We start from the raw sequence: 21800 nt of genomic DNA, 5'->3' as shown, positions 1-21800 counted from the left end.
AAATCTCCAACCTCCGCCCCTTTTGTGTTAAAGGACTATTAATGTCATCTAATTGTGTTGTGCACGGATAAGAGGACTCTTCTATTATAATCTTCCCGGCGACCGGGGGCGAGGTGGGTGTGGCCTCCACAATCAGGGCTTGTTATTTCCGCCATTGACTAAGAAATCTGTCGACGTTGACCAACATTGACCGACATTGACCAATCAAGAAGAATAAACTCCGGTGGCAGATAATGTGAGTTTTTTTTTTTTTTGCCGGTAAAACTGGTCATGTGCCTAAAAATGGTCATTCATTTGAATAAAAATGTTTCGAATTCAAAAGTGCAATTATTTAATGGTGTGTGTTAACTGTTACGAGATTTTTGAGTTTTTTGGATTTATTCTTGTATTTGAGGTTGTGTTGGTATGTGAATATATAGCCATAACTACTACATATAGTTATGCTAATGAGTCAACTTGGCTCACAAATTATTCGTATTCGGCTCGATCAAAGCTTGGTTCGTGGTGGTTCGACTCGAGTTCGTGTTCGACTCAAAACCTAAACAACCCAAGTTTGAGCAAGAACATGTAAGCAACTTTTGTTTTCATGTTTTCGTTTTTCATCCTTTGATGTATGACTTTCTCTTCCCTTTTTCATTTTTTTACTTTTATTATTTTTCCTTCTATGATGTCTGATGTCGGTGAGTTATCAAACTATTTGTACTCATATTCGTCGTTTTTTTCGGTATTATGCAGTAGGTGCGTAAAATTATGAAAACAGGTTCATTGAAATACATAATTAAGTTGAACATAATTCTCGAGCTTTTTTCGAACCAAATAATTCCCGAGCTTTCTTGAATCGAGCCAATTTTTTTGTTTCAAGCTCAAACTGAGCTCAGATTTTCGAGCTCAATTCGAGTCAAACCGAGCCTATGTTGGAGTTTATAAAAAAGAGTGTTTTAAAGAAACTCAAGAATTGCTTCAAAAGATAATGTGTAAGGGGTTTATAAACATTACACTTTCTATACCCATTGAGTTGTGTGACAAAAGGACTTTTAGTGGGCTTGTGGTGAGTGGAGTTACCACACGCGCGCCCCGTCCGGGCCTTGGGCCTTGGGCCTTGGGCCTTGGGGAATAAACTTAACTTAACTAAAGTTTTGGGTCAAAATTTTGTACCCTTGGTTTCCTCCCTTAATGTGCCGTTATTCCTAATTTCGTGCCATTAACTCCTCCCACTAAGTGTCTGTTGGTAACCACGTTTTAACCCAGTTTCCGGTTTTATTCTTCTATAAATACCGAGGTTACTGTTCTCATTAAACACACAGAAAAATCATAAACACTTCATTCTTCTCTCTGATTTATTTCTATTCTATAATTATGGGCAAAATTCAAGATCGTTTTCAATCTGTTTTTTCATCTACACTGGAAACGCAGAGACCGTGTACCCCTGGAGGTTGATTGCTATGAGGCCGTGTGTTGTAGCGGGGCAAATTCAACTTTAGGGCAGTGAGTTTTTCACGCCACGGTTATCAGATAAGTTAAATTTATGTTCTTAGCAGTTTTAGTTCCTACAGCTTAGTCAAGTTCGATCTCGATTCATATGTCTTGCTTGGTATATATGGTTGATAAATTGGAAAACCCTTGTTGATTGTTGTGTTAATAAGGTAACAATCCTTTAAACGTTGTTTTCCCCTCAATATACCTCCTATATGCAAAAGTTTGAATCCTACTTTACCTATACACTTTCAGGTTCTTTTATTTACTTTCGCATGTTAAAATTAATATAATTTAAAAGAACTCAAACGCGTTCTATAATATAAAGTAAAACTCATTGCTAAATTCGTCACTTAATTAGAAGAGTAGTTTTTGATATTTAACTAGATTGACAACAAGCAGAATTCATATTGAGATCAACAAGGCCATGAAAGTTTTATTTTGGAATGAAGTACATATGACAACACACATTAACAAATTAGAGTCAATAAATCTGACTAAACATCACCATACACTGTCTACATGTGTGCTTCTAAATAATGAATTGAAGTGATTAGTGAGCAGCATTAAACCTACCTTGTAGGATACCAGGCCACTAGTTTAATATTTAGATATTATGACGCGAAATATGTATGACTCTTGGCTGAGACCATCTCAGCCGAGCGAGTGACTGAGCAACATGTACCATCATTTTTCTCTAACAATGGTTCAACATGCATAAATTGATAAAGGGTCATGTTATATGTAATCTTTAGGGTCACATATAAGCATTAAATACATTTTTTTAAATGGAAACAGTTTAAGAATTCAAGATACATTTTCACATCAATTGAGATAATAAATGCTTGATTCAATATTTTATTTCCATTTTAAGCGCGCACCTTATACATAACCCGAAGGGTTATGTATATCATTTTCCATGAACTAAAATGACTGGCATAGATCGCGCCTCGTTCATTCTAATACTGAGAAGCATCTCAAGATTCTCAACCAAGACACTTTCTTGAATTTTTATTATTAAATCATAGGGGGGATCCAATATACCTAATCAAGTTTGAAATTAATGAGTCGTCACATATTAAGGTTGTTTGGTAACGCAATTATATGCTTTATACTTCTATAAGTTAATACACAAAAGAAAATTAAAATATACATATACATATACATATATATATTTGTTTAGTTAATATATACGTATACATAGTTACATAAAGCCTAATCCGAGGGTGATTCCACCTGATTGAGAAAGACACTGATTGTTATTGCAATTCGATCAAATATTGGTGGGAATCCAGCGAGTGAAAGAGAATTCTGGGTAGAATAAGCAGTTAATTAATAATTAAAATTAAGATCTCCTACTAAATACTAGCACAAGTGTAGAAATAAAACAAATTAATTTCATGTATCTTAGTTTGTAGATTGTACTCCTTCAATGGAACAAGACAACAAATCTTTCATTCAAAGCTGCGTTGGTGCTCCCCCTTTGCTTCTGATTTCTGCAGCATATTTTTTGGGAGGATTCTAAGATCACATGGACACCCGACTAGAGTAATCGATATTTCAAAGGCATTATGTAACTAACTCTATTAATTAAGTTAGCTTTTTAGCGATTATTTGGTTCAATATTTTTATACTCCAAGAAATAGAACTAATTATCGATTCTCTTTTTTCTTGTTTGGCTAACTCCTCCTGATTACATTACCATTTGTCGATGACAATGAATTTCCAATTTGTTACTTTGCCCTCTCTTTCAAGTAACATAATCTATTACTTGGTGGTAATGGTTAACGTTCATTTTCATTCTTTGCCTTGAACCAAACATCCTCACTAAAAGTAAGCATTTTTGTTATCATTATCCTTCTTTATTTGAGTACATTCCCTTTCCATTCTATACATTAAACCAAACGACTTCTTAATGTATAATGATAAAGCATGCATATTTAGTCAGTATTTATCTTTATTTCTCCTTTATTTGGTAAACGATATACAAAATTAGTATCCTTTTTCCAAACCTAGCCTTTCCTCTCCTTTTCTCTCTCTAAAACCCTAGCCTCCCTTACCCCTTCTTCATCAATTAGGGGGCTGCCATGGATGTTTTCATCCATGGTAAACCCCTTTTTCCCTTTTATTTTCAGTTTTTAGTTCATTTTCTTGTTTTGTTCAATAAATTAGTATCTCTTTATGAGATTTTCTCAAACCCTTTTATGGGGTTTTTAGTTTCTGTTTTGGAAATCTCTTTCTCCCCTATGGGAGTTGTGAGTATGGTTCTTTTGTTTTTAGGTATGAGAAATTATTCTCATGGGTTGAAGTTCGAGATTCAACATGAAGAATTAGGGTTTCACAACTTTTGTAAAATTATGGAAGACTATTGGAGTACGTTCATCCCAAAATTTCCGCATCTGCAGATCGTATGCCGAACCAGAGCGAACTCACAGATTGCATTGCTTCAGATGAAGATTTTTATTAAGGCAAAATTAAGTCAAATCTGCGATGTTTACATTTCTAGGGTGATATGTATTTCTATTAGAATTTTATGTTTTTCAGAAATGACTTGTAAGTGCCGTTTGACAAAATATTAATGAAATCCCTTTTCTTTCTTTCAAAAAAAAATATACAAAATTAGTAAGTAGATAATCAAACTCAAAACTACTTTTAACTCCTGTTATGTAGTTTGTAACGTACACATAAATGCTCTTTTGTAATATGACACTACACACTAGAACAGTAAATGAAATAGAAAAAGAAAATGATTACTAATTATATTTATAGTTGATTTCTAAGTAGTATACTTTATCCTTTTTTTTTACCTACAACGTCTTAAATTTTCTAATGTGTGCTTACTTTGATCAATTGTAACTAATATATAATACAAACTTTAGCATGCGAAATATTATTGGATTCATCTTATTATATATCTACAATATTTCAACTTTTAAGATTCTTACAAATAGATTATTAGATAAGGTAGTAATAGTCATTTTTGTGTATTGATAAGGATAAAAGTCAAAAATTACAAGTAGAAGAAACTAGAGGAAGTATTAGAAATAGTATTTAATTAAAGTAAATAGTTAACCGTAAGAAGTCCCACATGCCACATAAGCATTGTAGATATATCTTTCTCGACAAATGTATAATTTCAGTTCGTCTCTTAAAGACAGTTTGATCATGTCTTAAATTCATTGACTATACGTATTTTGCTTAACTTTTAATTAAGTATGTTTGTTCAAGTTTTTAGCTTTAAAGTTTTTTTCGCAATAAAAGAAATCAAAGGTTAATGACATGGAGTATCAATATATTCTCTATTAGTTAAAGTGTTATATCTTTTGTAACATTTACTTTTTTTCGTTTACCATTAGATCGTTTAATTTAATACAAGAACTTGCTTCTTATTAGTTCTTACTAATCATGTAATTTCACATTTTCGTGACTATATTTATTGCGTAACCACATTAGCAAATTAAAACGCTAACACTATATATCGACCAAAGATTATTAGTAATGGAGCACAATATTCTAATATGTTTGCAATTTGCATAGGATATCCGTATACTTCTTCTGTTTCATATTACTCGCTACACTTCTCAATTCACAGACTCTTAGGTAATGTTTGGAGAAGAGAGAGGTAGAGAGTAAAAAGAAAAGAAACCCATGTGAGAGGAGAGAGATAAAGAGAGTTTATTGCCCAAAAAGGAAGTGTAGCAAGTAATGTGAAACTTCCCACAATGAAAAGTGTAGCGAGTATTATGAAACGGATGAAGTATACATATATAACCATTATTACAAAACTTTGCTGATATTATTACTCATAATTACAACTTTCAGTATACAGTAACTTTATAGATCATCATGTAAACTTTGTAGTATAAACAACAACAACAAAGCATGCTTTGTAGATCCAAAGAATTAATTAAAACACAACTAAATAATAAATAAATAAATTCATAACAGTATATATATAGTATATATATTATAAGACTAATTTATAGCAATTTAAACACTTATCCATGCAATCACCTTCACCAGAAAAACCTCCATTATCTTAAGGCCTAAGATGAGTTTTTGCACGAGTAAATCTATGCCTCATAATAAAGCGATTTACCAAAGCCAAAGCATTACTTGTAACTTGGGTAACACCATCAACCTTTGCCCTAACCCTACTTCTTACAATCTTGCCATGCACGTTACCTTCGAAAGCGGCGGCACAATTGATTTGATCTGTAAGTGCAGTACTAGTCCAAGTTTCTACGTTACTTGTATACCAAGAAAAATTATCATAAGTTATTTGATCACTACATCTTTGAAGTTCTCTCAATGATAGTCTAAGTTGAAATACACTATCATTTATTTGGTCTATGCAATCTCCTATTGCTTGAGCTTCTTCGTAATGCACTCTTCTTAGCCTACGAGCCATCTTGGTTAAGTAGGCTCGTGTAAACCTAGCCTCAGTTATGCTTACGCGTAACGCGATTTGAGCTAGGTGTTTATGGCTAAGGTTGGTTGAGTTTACATATCTTGAAAGAGAATTTTCACATACTTTAGGGTAGAGGGTGGTTCTACATGAGATAATGACGAATGCTCTAGCCCTAGAGCATCGCCGGCAGCTCGATACACTGCCGGCGAGGAGGAGGAGGAGGGAGAGGGAGAGGAGGAGGAAAGGGGTGGTGTATTTTGCCATATTGGTTGATGTGATGTTATGTTATGTTATGTGTATGATTTTGGGCAGGGAGTTTTGGGAGATTGTATAATTTTTGTGAGGTATTAAAAGGGTAAGAGCTAAGAAGGTGTATATATAGAAGTATAGAAGTAAGGTGTATATATAGTGTCTTAATTATGTGACAGCCTTATTTTAGGGTCAAATGTTACCCGGCCATGTGCATAAATTAAGTGCTAGTTGAGCTTAGCTTAAGGTCAAAGCTTAAAGAGTTGAATCTTGTGAAGATTGGTAATAGATCTCTTTTAATCGTAAATATCTATTTAATAATTTAGTATAGATTTCAAGATATACGCATCTATGGAACTGTGGGAGATGCCTTGGAACTAAGAAAATAATAATATATAAGGATGAGATGCATTATATAAAAGATTAAGATGTTAGATCTAGGGTTTCTCAATAGTAACAAACATACCAAGTATGCTTATTTGAAAAAAAAGTTGTGACCATCAGGAATAGTGCTAGCTGTTTTAATGTTCTTCCTAACACAGAAATGAGAATTAGAGTTTTTTTTTTCTAATTAAAAAAAATGTTGTGTATTCTTCTTTTGTTTTTATTGGTAATTGGCTTTTAATTAATAAATACACATATATATTTCTGTTTAGAAATAATAATTGTTACGTTTACACTTTTCAAGTATGCCAATGCAAAACTTTGAGAACTAATATCTCTAAAATTTTATATTTGTAAAAATTATACAAAGAACATATTAATAAAACACAAATTAAGATGGATGTATGTAACAAGATCCAACATGATTATATTTTTATTCACGTATAAATTGCAAACAACGTTTAAAGTGAAATTTATGAATAGTGTAAAATGTCAAAGTATAATTTTTTTTTAAAAAAAACAAAAGGAGTATATATATACACAAGCATATATACTAATTGTAACCAAAGAACTTAACTAATTAATAACTGAATATACAAATGATCTATCATAGTTGTTCGTTGGTGAATGTACAAGTCAAAAATATTGCTACTTATTCCCCTCAAAAAAAAAATATTGCTACTTAAAAAAAAAATAGAAGAAACAATTTATTATCATATATACTAGATAACATTCTACAGTGTTCTATAATATAAATCAGATATTGATGCATATATGATACCATACTTTAAAATATTTGGGTCTATCTCTTTATAATAAATTTGTTTTCTTAAGATTGTCACTAATAAGATCGCCCTCAAATATTTGTGACAATCACTTTATAAACAAGCAAAGGTGCTATACACATAATTGGAGTATATCCTATATATATATATATATATATATATATATATATATATATATATATATATATATATATATATATATATATATATATATATAATATATATATATATATATATATATATATATAAAACTTTGAGAATTGTACATAATCACTTGATAATTGTACAAACCACCAAGATGGGAGCAAGTAATTCCTCCGTTTTTTTTAATTGTTACACTGCTTACACTTTTCACGCATGTCAATATAAAATTTTGAGAATATGTCTATGTAGTTTTGTGTTTATAAAAAATTATAAAAATAACATATTAATATATATAATACATACTAATACAAATACAACAAGATTTCACATGACTATGTTTATATTCACGTATAAATTACAAACGAAGATTAAAGTGCAATTTGTAAATAATGTAAAATATCAAACTGCAACAATTAAAAAGAAATGAAGGTAGTAGTAAATAAAGACCAATGATATGTATCACTCCGACATATAGCAGCAGGCTTAAATGTAAATCATACTTTTGAATAGGGGTGAAAGTTCGGTGTGCGGTTTGGATTAGGGCCTAATCCAATCCGATCCGAATAAAATTTGGATTTCAATTTTTCAATCCGAATCCAAACCAATTAGGGTTTGAATCCGATCCAATCCAATCCGAAATTTCATACTCTAGATTGGATCCGATCCGAAAATCCGATTTTTTTAAAACTTTAATTTTTCGATGAAATAAATTAAGCACAACAGCAGCCTAGTAGATTTAGGAAATGAGGAATTAAGTGCAGTTAGCGTTTTAGGGGAAGGATTGAAGTGCTATGTGTATTGGACTATGGAGTAGGTTTTTTTATAGTAAAAAAATCAGTTAAGCACTTAAGCCCAATCCGGATACATAATACAAGGCATATTACTATTCAGTTATATTGGATTTCTGGATCCAATTACCCTCAATCCAATCCGATCCGAAAATCCAATTTTTCAAAAATTTTCAATCCGAATCCAATCCGAACACAGTTCGAATCCGATCCGAATTACTAATTTGAATTGGATTGGATTGGATTTTATCCGAATAACTTTCACCCTTACTTTTGAATGCAAAGTGAGAAGCTTAGCCAGCATCGAAGCATTACCTTTTTTCTTTTTTCTTTTTTTTTTTACTTTGTGAGAGGGCATCGAAGCATTACTTAGTAGTTAGTACTTCATTTCATACTTCATAAGTTCATATAATATCATCTTACAAAAATCAAAAGCTAACATTTTCTTACATTATCGTTTGACAGGATTGACCTTAACTCCTCTTATTTATATTGTTTTTACTGTAACGACAGCAAAGTCAACGAAAAGTTTTAAAGTAAAGAATACATATATGCTATATAGCCACAGTTAGCAATATTATTAAAATAACTTTTCAGTCTAACCAGTAGATATGTTGCAGCTCATGTAAGCCTGTAATTCGATTAAAAAAAAGCATGTCATGATGAAAGAGAACGTAAAAGTTGTAAAGGTATATATAGTATCTGAGTGTGAGATAAATATCGTAAAAAGTCAAAAGGCAAAATTAGCCTCAACATTCTGACATATATATAACTCGGATGTCACCAACGCCATCAATTACGACTAGTAGCCTAAACACCATTAACTATAGAGTGGGGGTGCATTCCATATCATAAATGAGGCCGGAAGCCTAAAATATCGCCAAAGCTAAGATGGTGGATTTTTACGATACAGATTACACTTCACCCTATAGTTGGTGGTACAGACCGCACCCCCCCGGTAGTTGGTGATATTTAAGCTACTAGTCATAGTTGGTGGTGTTGGGTGCACCCGAGTTATAATTCAGAGTGTTGAGCTCAATTTTGCCAAAACTAAAAGAATAGAGTTTACATAATAAAGCTTATTGATTATGGAAAAGAACATAAACAAAATGTATAAGCTTCTTTTAAGGTATCTTTACATTTGTTTATGAAATAATTTTAATACAATGTTTTTACTTATTTTATGGAGTACGGTAAGTAAGGCAAATGACTTTTGTTGGACATGATTAATGATCTTTATATAATTCTCAATCCAACTTTATTTAGAAGTCATCAGTCATGTTGTATATTGGAACGAAGTATGAACGAAAATAATGAGATCCTTACACTTAATAGCCTACATGCTACAACTCTTAGGACTTTTGAGTATGTGACCTCGAAGTTAATTATTAATTAGGCTCAATCTATCTTTATTATCATTTGCCAAGCTTGGTAGTAATATAATTAGTTTTATATGGTAAGATTAATGCAACTTAATATCACGGAGCTAGTCAGGAATATGTTGAACACTTGACGAAGAAAGTAGAAAAAAATTAGGGTTTAGAATTTGTATATGACATCCTTGCCCATGAAATTTCAGAATTCTTAAAATTGGGCTATTATTATAAATGTTGGAATTTGGTTGGAATTGGCCAATTCCAATTCCAAATTCCTGGATTTTCCAAACATGTCATTTGGCCAATTCCACATTTAGAAATGAAATATTCATTCCCAAACATAGCATTAAAGAAATCTCTATATTTTTAGAGTCATTGAAGAAGTTGACTTTATAACCTCAAAATTATGTATATACATGTAAGATACATATTTTACGATCAAATCATATAAGGCGGAGTCTATAGTCAAATTATTTTATAATCTCAAAAGTATATTTATGCATGTAGAATACAAATCTTACCATGGAATCATATAATACAGGCCTCTAATCAAATTATTTTATAACCTTAAAATTATGTAGGTATATGATACAAATCTTACTATCTAAATCATAAAATGTGCGTGCTTATTAGTGTAGAATTCAATAATTACTTAAAGAAGTTTCTAGCAATTTTCTTGAATACTCGCACATAGCAATATAGCATAACACAAAGATACAAGCGTATTGACGAGGAGAAGCAAGCATGTGCTTCAACTTGCACAATCAGATAGCTGGTGAATGTATGTGCACGTGCTATTGCATGCATAATGGAGAGATCGACTAGTCAATTTGATCAAAATTACTCCACGTACCCCATATTTTTAGGGGTACTGTCCCAAAATTTGATACAACCTTCTATTTTTAAGGGTCTTTTGCTTGCTTCCTATATTCAAAGTAATTACATGGGGATTTAACGAAAGTACAAAGAAATGAGTCTTTCAGTCATGTGCTAGTTGGCTAGTTGCCAAGGGACTAGGGTTTGTCATTTGTGCCAAGGCGCACTATTCTCGTACGACAAAGCTTTGAGTATGGAAAACATCACGTCACCGTCCATTACAACAAATAAAATGAAGAACTCACGGCATGTTTGGTTAGTGGTATTAAATTGTGGTAATGGTAATGCTTTTAAGTGTAAATTTGTGAAGACATACTAATGCTAATATTCATGGTAATGAAACTTGATGTCAAAACATGAGTTTTCCTTCATAAATTTCCATTACCATCCAATACCACCTTTCTAAGTGGTAATGGATGGTGATGAAATTTTAGGAAGGAAATAGATGTTTTGGGATAAACTAGCATTACCATGGATATTGACATGGGAATGCTTTCATAAATTTGCACTAAAAACCATTACCATTACCACCATTTAGTACCAATAACCAAACGGGCCGTCAGTGTTTTTGATAGCATGAGATTTATGAGTACTGGGTAATCAAATTTTTCTATCCATATGAGTCACGAAAACAATACTAAGTATAAAGAAAGGGAGGGGGGGATTCAAACCTGTGGCTTATCGTTTGCAACACTTCAACCTTAATGAAAATTATTAGGCCAAGACATCTTTGGTTATGAGTAATCAGTTAAGTGTATTACATCCAATGTTGGGACTCAGAAGAAGTTGTATTAATCTACCTTGTGTTGTGCAATCATTATCTGTTACAAAATATGGGGTCCTTAAAGTCATTTAATGATGTAAAAATATTATTGTCGGTACTAATGAAAATTCACGGTAAACTTTATTGTATTTAGAAGAGTTGTAAATATATTCAGCTTGTTATATTATAGAATGTTTAGTGGTTTTGGTCTCCTTATATATTTAGTCTAGGGTTTGCCACTTGTGAGTCTTTATTATAAATAGTTCATAGGCTCATAATAAAGGAGAGTGTTGTAAGAGGTATGTGAAACATCGAAGATGTAGACATTCGTGGTAGTGGAGTGTGGGTTGGTGTACAACCAAAACTGGTGGTTGTGACTTGTGCACAACCAAATGTGGGTAATAATATGGTTATATGGGTGTTGGTTAGTTAGGTGTTTAGCCTTTTTTTAGAGCATTGTCAATGGTTGGACTCTTTTTGGGGGTCATCAATTATTCAATTACTTTCTCTCTCCTTCCTATCACATATGCCCAACTTACATAAAAGACCATATTTTTTTATCTCAATGGTTAGACTTATTTTTAGGATCATCAATTATCTATTTTATTTTCTCTCTCCTTATATCTCATCCCAATACCCAATGACATCATGCCACATGTTATCTCCTCCCCAAATTGTCAGCTTTTGTGTTTTTGCAAAACCTTCATAAACAGTCTATGAGGAAGAACCGTTTATGGTTCTCTTTCCTCTCTTTTCTTCTCTTTCTTCTTTTTTTATTAGTATTTTTAAATTCTCTCTCCTCGTAACCCTCTTGGGGTTCAACCATTGGCAATGCTCTTAGGGTTCCTCTGAGTCTCTCTCTTCCTCAGTCTCTCTCTTCAGCGTTTTTTTCAAAATGTTCACGCGTTTGCTCACTGCTGAGTGCTGGGCGTGTTTCTTTTTCCTTTTTTTTTAAGAAATTATTTTTTAAAAGTGGGGGGACATCTGTCCCCATGTCCCCCGTGCTGGCTCCGCCACTGAATATGGGTGTTAGTAGGTTAGTTAGGTGACTTGGGGAGAAAGTCACTTGTGTGCAATGATGGTCAATTGGTCATGGACCAAGTCATAAGATAATTCCATGTGTAATATGGTTGCTTGTGATAATATTTCTTAACGTGTAATGTTGTATGATGTATTAATAACTCTTCTTTGAGACAAGTAATATAGTGATTTGGTAGTCTTTTTTCGAGGATCATATTTTTCACGTCATATATCGTGTTTTTTTTTTTTTTTTTTTTTAGGATATAATGTTACAATATTAGTGAGTAAACACCTCTTGTGATTCCTTTGGGAGCAATCCCCTACGTGATACTTTACTTTGAGATCACACTCAGTGCTTTCGAGTATTACTTATGCCAATTAAAGTTGTAGCTAAAAACCCTATCATCAAATTTCGACGTAAAAATCAAACTTTCGGTTATTGATTTTTTTTTTCCCTTCCTTTTTGCACATAGATGTTACATTGTTACGCACAACTTTTTACCTAGCTACTGATCAAGAATCTTCACTAATATAAACTTCATATTGGGCAAACTTCTCCATTAGCTGTTAGCAGTCTATACTTTCCTGGGGGAGTTAAAGAGCGACAACTTGTGCCCCTTTCCTTTCAAGCAGCAGGTGCCAAATTGTCATTGCCAATGTGCTGTAGAGCATTAGTCAAACATAATTATGAAGCTCACAACACGCTAAGAAAAAGTGTACGTTGGTCATCATTTGTTATTATTTCACCAACCACTAGATGCACAGATTTTGCACCAAAGTGCATTATGCATTAACAACACAGTTACAGTCTTACAGACACTGTGAGACAGCATGAAGATGTTGATCCTACATAACAAATGGAACACCAATTTATGCCAACAGCCCTTGAGGACTGGAGACACAATCACACACTTCAACAAGAAGGCACTGAGAATACAGCAGCCAGCTACTAGAAGGACAGACTTACATACAATGAAAATTAACACTGCTAAGTTACACGGAAAGTGACACGAATGAGACACGAATCAAACGTTAACGAGAAGAATCAATCAGCCACTTTCATGCCGGTCAAGTAAACCCGGCTTTGAATTACTGTACCACCAATCCAAAAGCCAGGCATAACCATCAAGCCAGCCTTTGGTTTTTGCTCGTTGTCATCAAGTACTAGGTTTTTCACCACACTTTCCATGTAAACCTCAGAGAACTCTGTTCCCTTGTTGACTTGAAACACCTTAACACTTGGATCAAAAGAATGCGCGAGTCTATGCAGAAGCCAGATTGATTTTGCCAGTTTTAGAAAGGCCTGGTAGAACGGGGTGCGTGGATGTCCACCCCCCATTACATAGTTCCTCTGATCCAAATTACCAAAGAAGGAGGCCTCCATTTTAGGGTGGACTAATATTAGGTACTTGCTCCTGCAAAATTTACCAAATATGGAATCTGGGTTCTGACCCAAAGCATCCAAGGGGTCCATTTCTCTCAAAGCAAGGTACTGATGAAAGAAACTCTCTCTGTTTACTGAAAGATCTTCAGGTTTCTCTGTGAAACTCTCCTGTTGAAAACCCAAGAAAATTCTTTGGCATATGCAGGATTCAAACGCAAATTTCTTGTGAGCTCTCTTTGCATAAACAACACTTGGTTCAATTGACTGAGCTGCAGCATCAAGGTCCCAACCAGCCGCCTTCATCATGTTGATCAATGGCTTTGAGAAGTCATGGATAGCTTTGTATGCAGCTTCTACCACCGAAATAAACAAATCAGGAGTCAAATCCACAGGGAAAAATCCCTTTTGCTCTCCAGAAACTTCTGAATCTCTTGTTGACAATCCCCTAAGCTTTAAATTCTTTTCGAGTTTCTCTCGCTTTTGAGTAGCCTCTTCTATCTGATGCTGCAACTGATTTATCTCAGAATCTTTGTTCTGAATTTCTGACTGGAACTTTTTTACCATGACCTCATATGTCTTCAATAAACTTTGCTGTTCTTGAATCTCTGCAGCTAACCTCGAGTCTTGAGGAGAAACACACACAGGCTTGGGATTGTTTTCCCGGTAAAAATGCTTAAGTTCCGATAGATTCTTAAGCTCTGCAATGACTTGCTTATCAGCAACTTGAATTTTATCAGGATCATAGGGAGTATGAGCTGCTTGGAGATGGATATAAGCAGTCTTTAAAGAGGAAATATTCGTAAAAATCCTTGATATCAGAGCATCTATAGCTTCAACGTTTTGATTCATGGCCTCTTCCATAGGTTGAGGGTGGACTTTCTGGCTGTTGCTCTCACGGAGTTGAGGTTCTTTCACTTCAGTGGGTAGCATAGCTACTTCAAAGGAAAAGTGGTCAAACAAACACCACTTTCCGTGGAGCAACAATGACACAACTTATCTACAAAATTCACACAACAATGATCAATTAGAAAGACATACTGAGGTCAATGAAGTATCAAAGAAAATCAGACAAAACAGATCAACACTAAAATATCTCCCAGCCATTCGGAAAAAAATGAGACGAAATGAGCCATGCCCAATGTTGGCACTCTATCGGTACTCACTTAGCAAAGGTAGTCTCGTCTTTGACTAGATTGAAACTAAATATCCCTCTAAAGCCGAATGAAGTAGCGTCTTTTCCTCAACCAATACCCTCTTCCTCAACATAGTGGCAATTATACAACTAACAAAGTCTGAGCCTCTAAAAACCGGAATTTTTTTCCCCTTTGTTTGATGATGATATCATAATTCTCTAATATACAGACTAACAATTCAAGTTAGTGGGCCGACGATATTCGAACATAATCAACCTCACAATCGCCTAAAATATTTCATGACGAAACGAGAGGAAGCTAAAACACATTTTTCAGGGAACCTAACTTCACAAGTGCAAGAGAAATGATGTGTTCTATAACAACCCATACTTAGTTGAAAAGGCAAACTACTTACAGAAAACATAAACCAAAAAAAAAAGTTTGCAATAGAAATGCACCAGTTAACAAATAATTATTAGCTTATTTCAAATATTCAATCAAAGATCAAACAATCAACATCTTCAAACTAATATATCAGCTTATCAAAGAAATCACAATCGAAGAATCCAAATTTGGGGATTTTTTCGAACAACCAAAAATTAGAAACCCTAATTCGCGAAAATAAATCAATGGTCCCAAGAATATTCGACACCAATTAGCTCAAAGATTAGCGCAATAATCATTCGATCTTGTAGAATCGTGGATCAAACAAAAAAAAGGAAAGAGAAGAAAGAACAAAAGTAATTAAACAAAATTAGTAGAAAACAACATCGTTTAATTAAACCCAGAAAAAATAAAAACTAACCTTGGTAGAAATGAAGAGATCGAAAGGGAGGAGAGAGAAAGAGGTTGACAGAAGAGGTGCCGATGTTTCGCCTAACCTAAACATTCTAAGACTCCGTCGTTTAAATTAGAGTTAAAAGCATAAATACGAGACTTAATATATATGGTATTTTTCACCTGTAAAGACTTTTTTTTTTTTTTTTTAACTTTTAAGGATCTCCTACTTTTTTTTCACTTTTAAAGACTGTAAAATTTAGTTTAGAGCTGTAATTAATTAAAATTAACTCAAGTGTAATTAAGCCACGGTTAATGACACTAGCATTTTTGGCACGCGATGCGTGCGTGCATAGATTTTAACATTTATTTTGGGCACGCGTAATCATTCACTTATGCTTAATCACAATTTTATACGCGACATAATGTGCATGGAATAAAAAATGTCATTTTTGAATTGACATGTTTTTACATGTAAAACCGTAGATTTTGAACTATTGTGTTCTTTAAAACAAAATTATAGTGAACTTAATATGTTTAAAGGGTAGAGTACTAATGTTTTATAACTATTATCACTACCTTACCATTCCTTATATGATAGAAATTGTAAATAGTAGGCAATAAGCAATATTTTATGAGTTGCATAAGTTTGATATTCTGTAAAATAATATGCGGTGAAAATGTAATGTATGTTATTATTATCAATATTTGGTAGTAATCATTTTCGAATTGAAGATTCTCATTTTATCAATGATCTTGAAGCTTTTTTGTGTAAAGCTTTTCAATCAAATTCATTTTTTTTACTTGTGTCTTAATTAGGTAATTATTTGTTTTAATATTAGCTTGTTTAATATGGAAATAGCTTCTATCTTCTTTCTTTCCTAATATTTTCTTTTTCTTAAGGGTATTTTCGTATTTTCAAATGAGGACACCATGCCTCCCCCCTTCACTTATATAATAGAGATTAATTATGGAGCTGACGTGTTTTTAGAAACGCGCCTAATGTACAGAGGAAAGAAGTTAAATCCCTTATATTCATTTCCACATAAAAATCTTGGCGTCCTTTCATTTTTTTCTCCCATGATCTAATACAAAACCCATCATTGTTGGAGTTGGAGGAAAAAGCAAGGCGATTACTCTATTCTTGGAGCGATTTCGAACCAATTTCCAGAATTTATCATTCATAATTCCCGTATTACGGTTGTTTTTTTTCGATTTTTATGAGAAATGTTTTATGGGTAATGTTAGGGTTAAGGGTTTTGTGATGATAATGTGAATTTTTTTGTCGAATTGTTACTTTGTTGTTAGTAAACAAGTTGTTAATGTGCATATCGTGTTTAGATGATTACATTTCATTTAAATTTGTTGTGAATTGATGAGCTGAAACCCAAGAAGTTCGATAAAAACAAGGGGTAGTGTAGTGGTGGTTTGAAATTGGTTTTATGCTGACTTTTGGTATTTTTTCGAAGGAAAAATATGGCTTCCCTCGATAAACTTCACCCAGTCCTCTCCATGCCTGAGAGTGAAAATGAAGTTGGTCAATCCTAATTGTCTATTGTTCATACATGTTTCGCATTGCTTGCAGTTCATCCATCAAAGTCAGACGGATTCTACTCCTCACTCAAATCTCACAGACTAACCAACTACATTAAAGTAATTACATATCCACTGTCACCACTCAATTAAAAGCACAAATTAGTACAATTATCATAAGCAATAAATATATAACCACTCTGTGAATTGTTGTCATTTTCTTGTTTCGTACTCCGTTTCCTCAAGGTTTATCAATCTGATCATCTCATGTTTGAGTTCTCAATCATGGTCTTGATCAATCCATTTCCAAAAATGGGCACTGATATTACAATTGCAAGACCGTTCCTTGATTTGAAAAAGGTTGAGTGTGCAACTATACTTTGTTTACTTCATGAAAGGTTCAAAGAGAAATCTACCTATTACAACAGTAAGACATATTTGTATGCACTGAATGTCAATTCAAGCCCATAAAACATTGATACTTCAAAACCTACCATCTATTGCCCAAATATATCCAACCTGAAGTTGCGTCTCAAAGTACCCCAAATTTTACAGGATCTCGTGATTAATCATTACTTGATTGAGGTTCTATAATTAGAAAGATTTAAGTTATACTTTTGCATCTAGTGTGTTATGCCACCCTGTTTACAGTTCATATTTTGCTTTTTTCCCCTTGCTTGCACTAAAATCAACAATTTTAGTTCTTTTTTTTAAGGGAAACCATTCTAGTTCCACAATCTCTTGAGTTAACGAAATATTACATGTGTGTATTATTTAGGAAGTATATATCAAGTTCTATGTATAATAGTATATAGTATTCTGTCAAAAAAAAAAGTATAATGTATGTTTACAATCTATGCATATAATCTACAATTGTTGCAGCGAGTGTAGACCAAGCTTGTCTTTGTCATTCTCATTCTACAGCAAGATCAATCAGCCATACCGTATGACTATGCATCAATCTCAGGCCCTGGATATGCAGGTAAGCTCATTATTCGCTTGTCAACTACTGGACCTCCAACTGTGAAATGGTAGAGACTTTGATAGTTTGATCCCTTCAGGTCAAGCACCTCGTGTACTGCAAAGAAACACAATGCGTTTAACTACGCGCAACCATGCGACAAAAAACATTCGTGTACAATTAAACACTCCTTTGGCTTTCAAGAACCAAAAATATCTGCCTCAACAAAAGTTCTACACTCTCCCGGTCCTCTTGACTGCTAGATTACAGAATAGAGGCAACTACTAAGTAATTAGATCTAAAAATCATCTAAGAGAACCAATACATAGAGAAAAGAGAGCAAGAGGGGAGAAAAATATAGCTATACCAGGATCGTCATGAAAGCAGCCAATTCCCGTGGCAGATATGCCCACTGCATGAGCCTCTAGGTAAAGCACTTGTCCTAGAACACCAGTCTCCCAGAACAACCGAGGATACATCCAAGCACCCTTCGCCTGCAACGTGGGCTCAAGATGCGCTATCATGCCAAGACTGAAACACCCATCACTAGCAATATCCTGTTTCCAAATTCAGATGGGAATTAAAAAAGACTTTCTACCACATCTAGTAGCTACTGCAGATAGTTAAGTATACTATCCAGACTCTTACAAGGCATGAAAATGGGTCTCCTATTCTATTAAGAGAATGCCTTTTTCACTCCTTTCTCTCTCCTAGTTTTGTTCTCTCTAATTCTGCATCATTCCCTTTTAGCAGGCTAAACTGAACGCTACAGCACCTCCCAGCTCACATCAGATGGTTTTAGTAACTTATGATCTTTTGCCGACATCCTATCATTCATTCAAATAATTTTTGCTTAATCAATATAGGTACCAATAGATTATGATGTAGAGATCAGTCTTCTAGGACATTTCTATGGCATATGGAGGGAGAAATAGATATACTTTACTGCAAGATACACAAAGATATCTATCTAAACCAAAAAGACTCTTCTAAACCACAAAGTACTTTTAGTTTTATAAATGATAAAAATGAAAACTGCTAATTTGCAGCTGTACGTCTGTACCTGATGGCATGAAAGCCTTTTCGAGAGCTCCTTACAGTCACCAGGAGCAAGTTCATAAAGAGGAAGATCGGCAGGGCAACCCTCCGGTCTCTTCCACGTAAACTCTGGACTCATAGCTTTCCTAAGATCATCGAAATGATTTTCATTCCTCACCAAGAAATACAAACCTTTAGGCAAACCCGATACTCTATGAACAAATAAAGCAGCATGCACTTCACTATCCCAGGAGAGAGCCCTAAATGGCAATGCCAACTGTTTGCCTTGCTTCTCTCCACTCCTCGATCCGGAGGGGAGACAATGCAATAAAATCTGGTAAAATGTATCTCTATGAATTACAGTTTCTCCATCCATATCTACCGCACTCCTCCTCTTCCTAACCACCTCCCTAAGTGTTAACTTCTTATACAAACTATCACTACAAACACCACTACATTGGAAAGGATCAATCATCAACCTCTCACTTACTGATAACGGCTTCTTCACTGCTTCCGAAGTCCTATAAATCACATCCCAAACTACATGCTCTTTACTCAATGTATTAGGCTCCCCCTTCCACTCCAACTTCGAAAATTCCGATATCCTCGAGCTCAATTCCTCGAAATCCACATCAAACCCCGCCTCTACTCCGCGTGGAAAAACCGCCAACACACAATCCGGGTGCTCAAACTCAATCTCAGGGAACTTACCCTTGACGGGGCGACTCGGAATCGACAACTTAGGAAAAGACTCAAGCCCCAACAATTTCTCCAAGTCATCAAACCCTAACCCATCAAGCAACTTAACATCCCAACCAAGCCCAGCAGCTGCCATAGCAACAGCAGCAATAGCATGCCCAACATCATGATTACAATACCTAAACGCCCTTTCTCCATACTTCCAAGCTTCCCTCCAAAAAATGGAGGAAAACCCAACAAAAAAACAATCATCAGGTAAACATTCATCAAAAAACCCAGTTGGAATTTCAGCCCTAATTTCTAATCCATGCTCTTTAGGTGCATAATGTGCAACAAAACCCGAATTCGACAACGACCCAATTACAGGAGCAATGAGATAAGCCTCAGTAGGGTGTAAATTCCCACTACTAGGGTTCACCCTAAGAGACCAAGTTGAAAACCCAGTAGTTTTCCAAGCAGATAAAGCTAAAGAATCATAAAAAAGCTGAGAAATTGATGAAAAAGAAATGGGTTTTGGAGGAGATAAAGATTGAAAAACAGAGGAGTATAAAATTTCACCTGAAACTAAATTTTGTTCTTCAATTGGAAAATGTTGCAAAGAGATTAAAGGAGCAAAATTGTACCTGCGAAATGGGTTAGGTTGATTTGCCCAATCTAAACGACCAGGACCTCTAGCATAGTTAGTGAAATGATGTTTTGTTTGTTGGTGGTATTTTAAGGATTGTAAAAGGTGGGTTTTTTGTTGTTCTTTGAGTTCTTCCTCTGTTATTGAAGAAAAAGAAGAAGAAGAAAGTGACATGATTAAGTTGAGATTTTTGGAGTTAGATTTTGGTTTGGAGATTGAAGGGAAGATGAACAAGGGGAAATGGTGATGACGATGGTGGAGAGAGAGAGATAATCTGGGGAAGTAGGAACATTGCATTGTGTTAAAAGTTGAAGTTTAACGTTTTTTGGGGATTTTTCAAGAGGTTACTTGCCGAAAATGTTTAACATTGCAGGCTTGAGCTTGTCTTGCGTCCAATCGTTTGAGTCTTTTAGAGGACTCAAACGGGGTAATTTGATCATTTTATGCGTTGGAAGATTTCACGCGCGTGTGGCAAAGATTTGCTTGGTACCAATGCTAGGTTATAATGGTACTATTCTCTGAAAATATTGATACCTTGATACCAGTCCTAATAACAATTTGATACCAATGTCAGGTTATAATGGTACCATTGTGTTTTTTTTGGGTGTTTGAGTCTTTTTTGGACTCAAACAGTCGGTTACCAAGCCTTTCTCTTGGAAGCTTTAGAGCTCTCCACTTTGTAAGGAATTTCAATAAACAAAATAGGAACAACTTTAGCATTATCAAATTTAGTATATCAACATTTATAATTTGAAAAATATGTTAATATATATTATATCATATATAGAAACCAACAATGTCATTACTGTAATATACTAATATACTATTTCCGTTCCTTTTTAATAATTAAGACTTTTAATTTTGACACTATTCACAAATTTTCCTTTGACTATCATATGTGATTTATGATTAAGGGAAAATATAGTCACGTGGGGTATAGTTTGATTCGTCTCGATATGTACTTTTAGAATATCTACTTTTTATGTTTTTTACAAATACAAAATTAGAGATACAAAAACAAAAAAAGGAACGGATATAGCACGTAGTAATAGATAGTGATTGTGTGTTGCACTTATTATTAAGTGTACAACATTTACAAAAATTATTAAAAAAGACGGTCTAATTTTAATATAAAAGTAGACCTAGTTATTAAATGAATTAAACTAGTCACCAAATGAAATTAACCTATTCACTATTGGGCTAATTCTCTTTTTAATATTGGGCTTACCATTGTCTAATTTTAATTTAAAAGTAGGCGGTCTCTTACAAGACAAACTCCAACATTTATAATTCAATATACTCCTTTGTTCTTTTTGATATTCCTACTTGTAATATTCTATTTAAAGAGAGAGAAACTTTAAACATGAATTTTGATCCATAT

The 21800-nt window shown here is 34.0% G+C and overlaps 3 protein-coding genes across 4 annotated transcripts; all 3 read right to left on the bottom strand.

The window, feature by feature from the left end:
• Positions 1 to 5240: 5240 nt before the first annotated feature.
• Positions 5241 to 6239, bottom strand: LOC130589426 (pectinesterase inhibitor 11-like). Its single transcript, XM_057390674.1, has one exon. The coding sequence runs from the start codon at positions 6146 to 6148 to the stop codon at positions 5513 to 5515; it is 636 nt and encodes a 211-aa protein (XP_057246657.1). The 5' UTR covers positions 6149 to 6239; the 3' UTR covers positions 5241 to 5512.
• Positions 6240 to 12974: 6735 nt separating this feature from the next.
• Positions 12975 to 15727, bottom strand: LOC104905379 (hypothetical protein). Its single transcript, XM_010693907.3, has 2 exons — positions 15592 to 15727; positions 12975 to 14650 (listed from the first exon to the last, which is right to left on the bottom strand). The coding sequence occupies exon 2, from the start codon at positions 14581 to 14583 to the stop codon at positions 13315 to 13317; it is 1269 nt and encodes a 422-aa protein (XP_010692209.2). The 5' UTR covers positions 14584 to 14650; positions 15592 to 15727; the 3' UTR covers positions 12975 to 13314.
• Positions 15728 to 17842: 2115 nt separating this feature from the next.
• Positions 17843 to 20779, bottom strand: LOC104905380 (uncharacterized). Of its 2 annotated transcripts, XM_010693909.4 has the most exons (4): positions 20418 to 20779; positions 19121 to 20213; positions 18425 to 18614; positions 17843 to 18174 (listed from the first exon to the last, which is right to left on the bottom strand). In XM_010693909.4, exons 1-4 carry the CDS (start codon positions 20714 to 20716, stop codon positions 18047 to 18049), a joined length of 1710 nt encoding a protein of 569 aa, XP_010692211.2. In that variant the 5' UTR covers positions 20717 to 20779; the 3' UTR covers positions 17843 to 18046. The 2 variants fall into 2 exon arrangements, with proteins under 2 accessions (XP_010692211.2, XP_010692210.2); XM_010693908.4 differs by having other exon boundaries at positions 19121 to 20779.
• Between the last annotated feature and the right edge of the window lie 1021 nt (positions 20780 to 21800).

Source organism: Beta vulgaris, chromosome 1 (genome assembly GCF_026745355.1).
Source record: "Beta vulgaris subsp. vulgaris cultivar EL10 chromosome 1, EL10.2, whole genome shotgun sequence".
In the NCBI taxonomy this organism is placed as follows: Eukaryota; Viridiplantae; Streptophyta; class Magnoliopsida; order Caryophyllales; family Amaranthaceae; genus Beta; species Beta vulgaris.
This window is presented reverse-complemented; position numbering and strand designations above follow the sequence as displayed.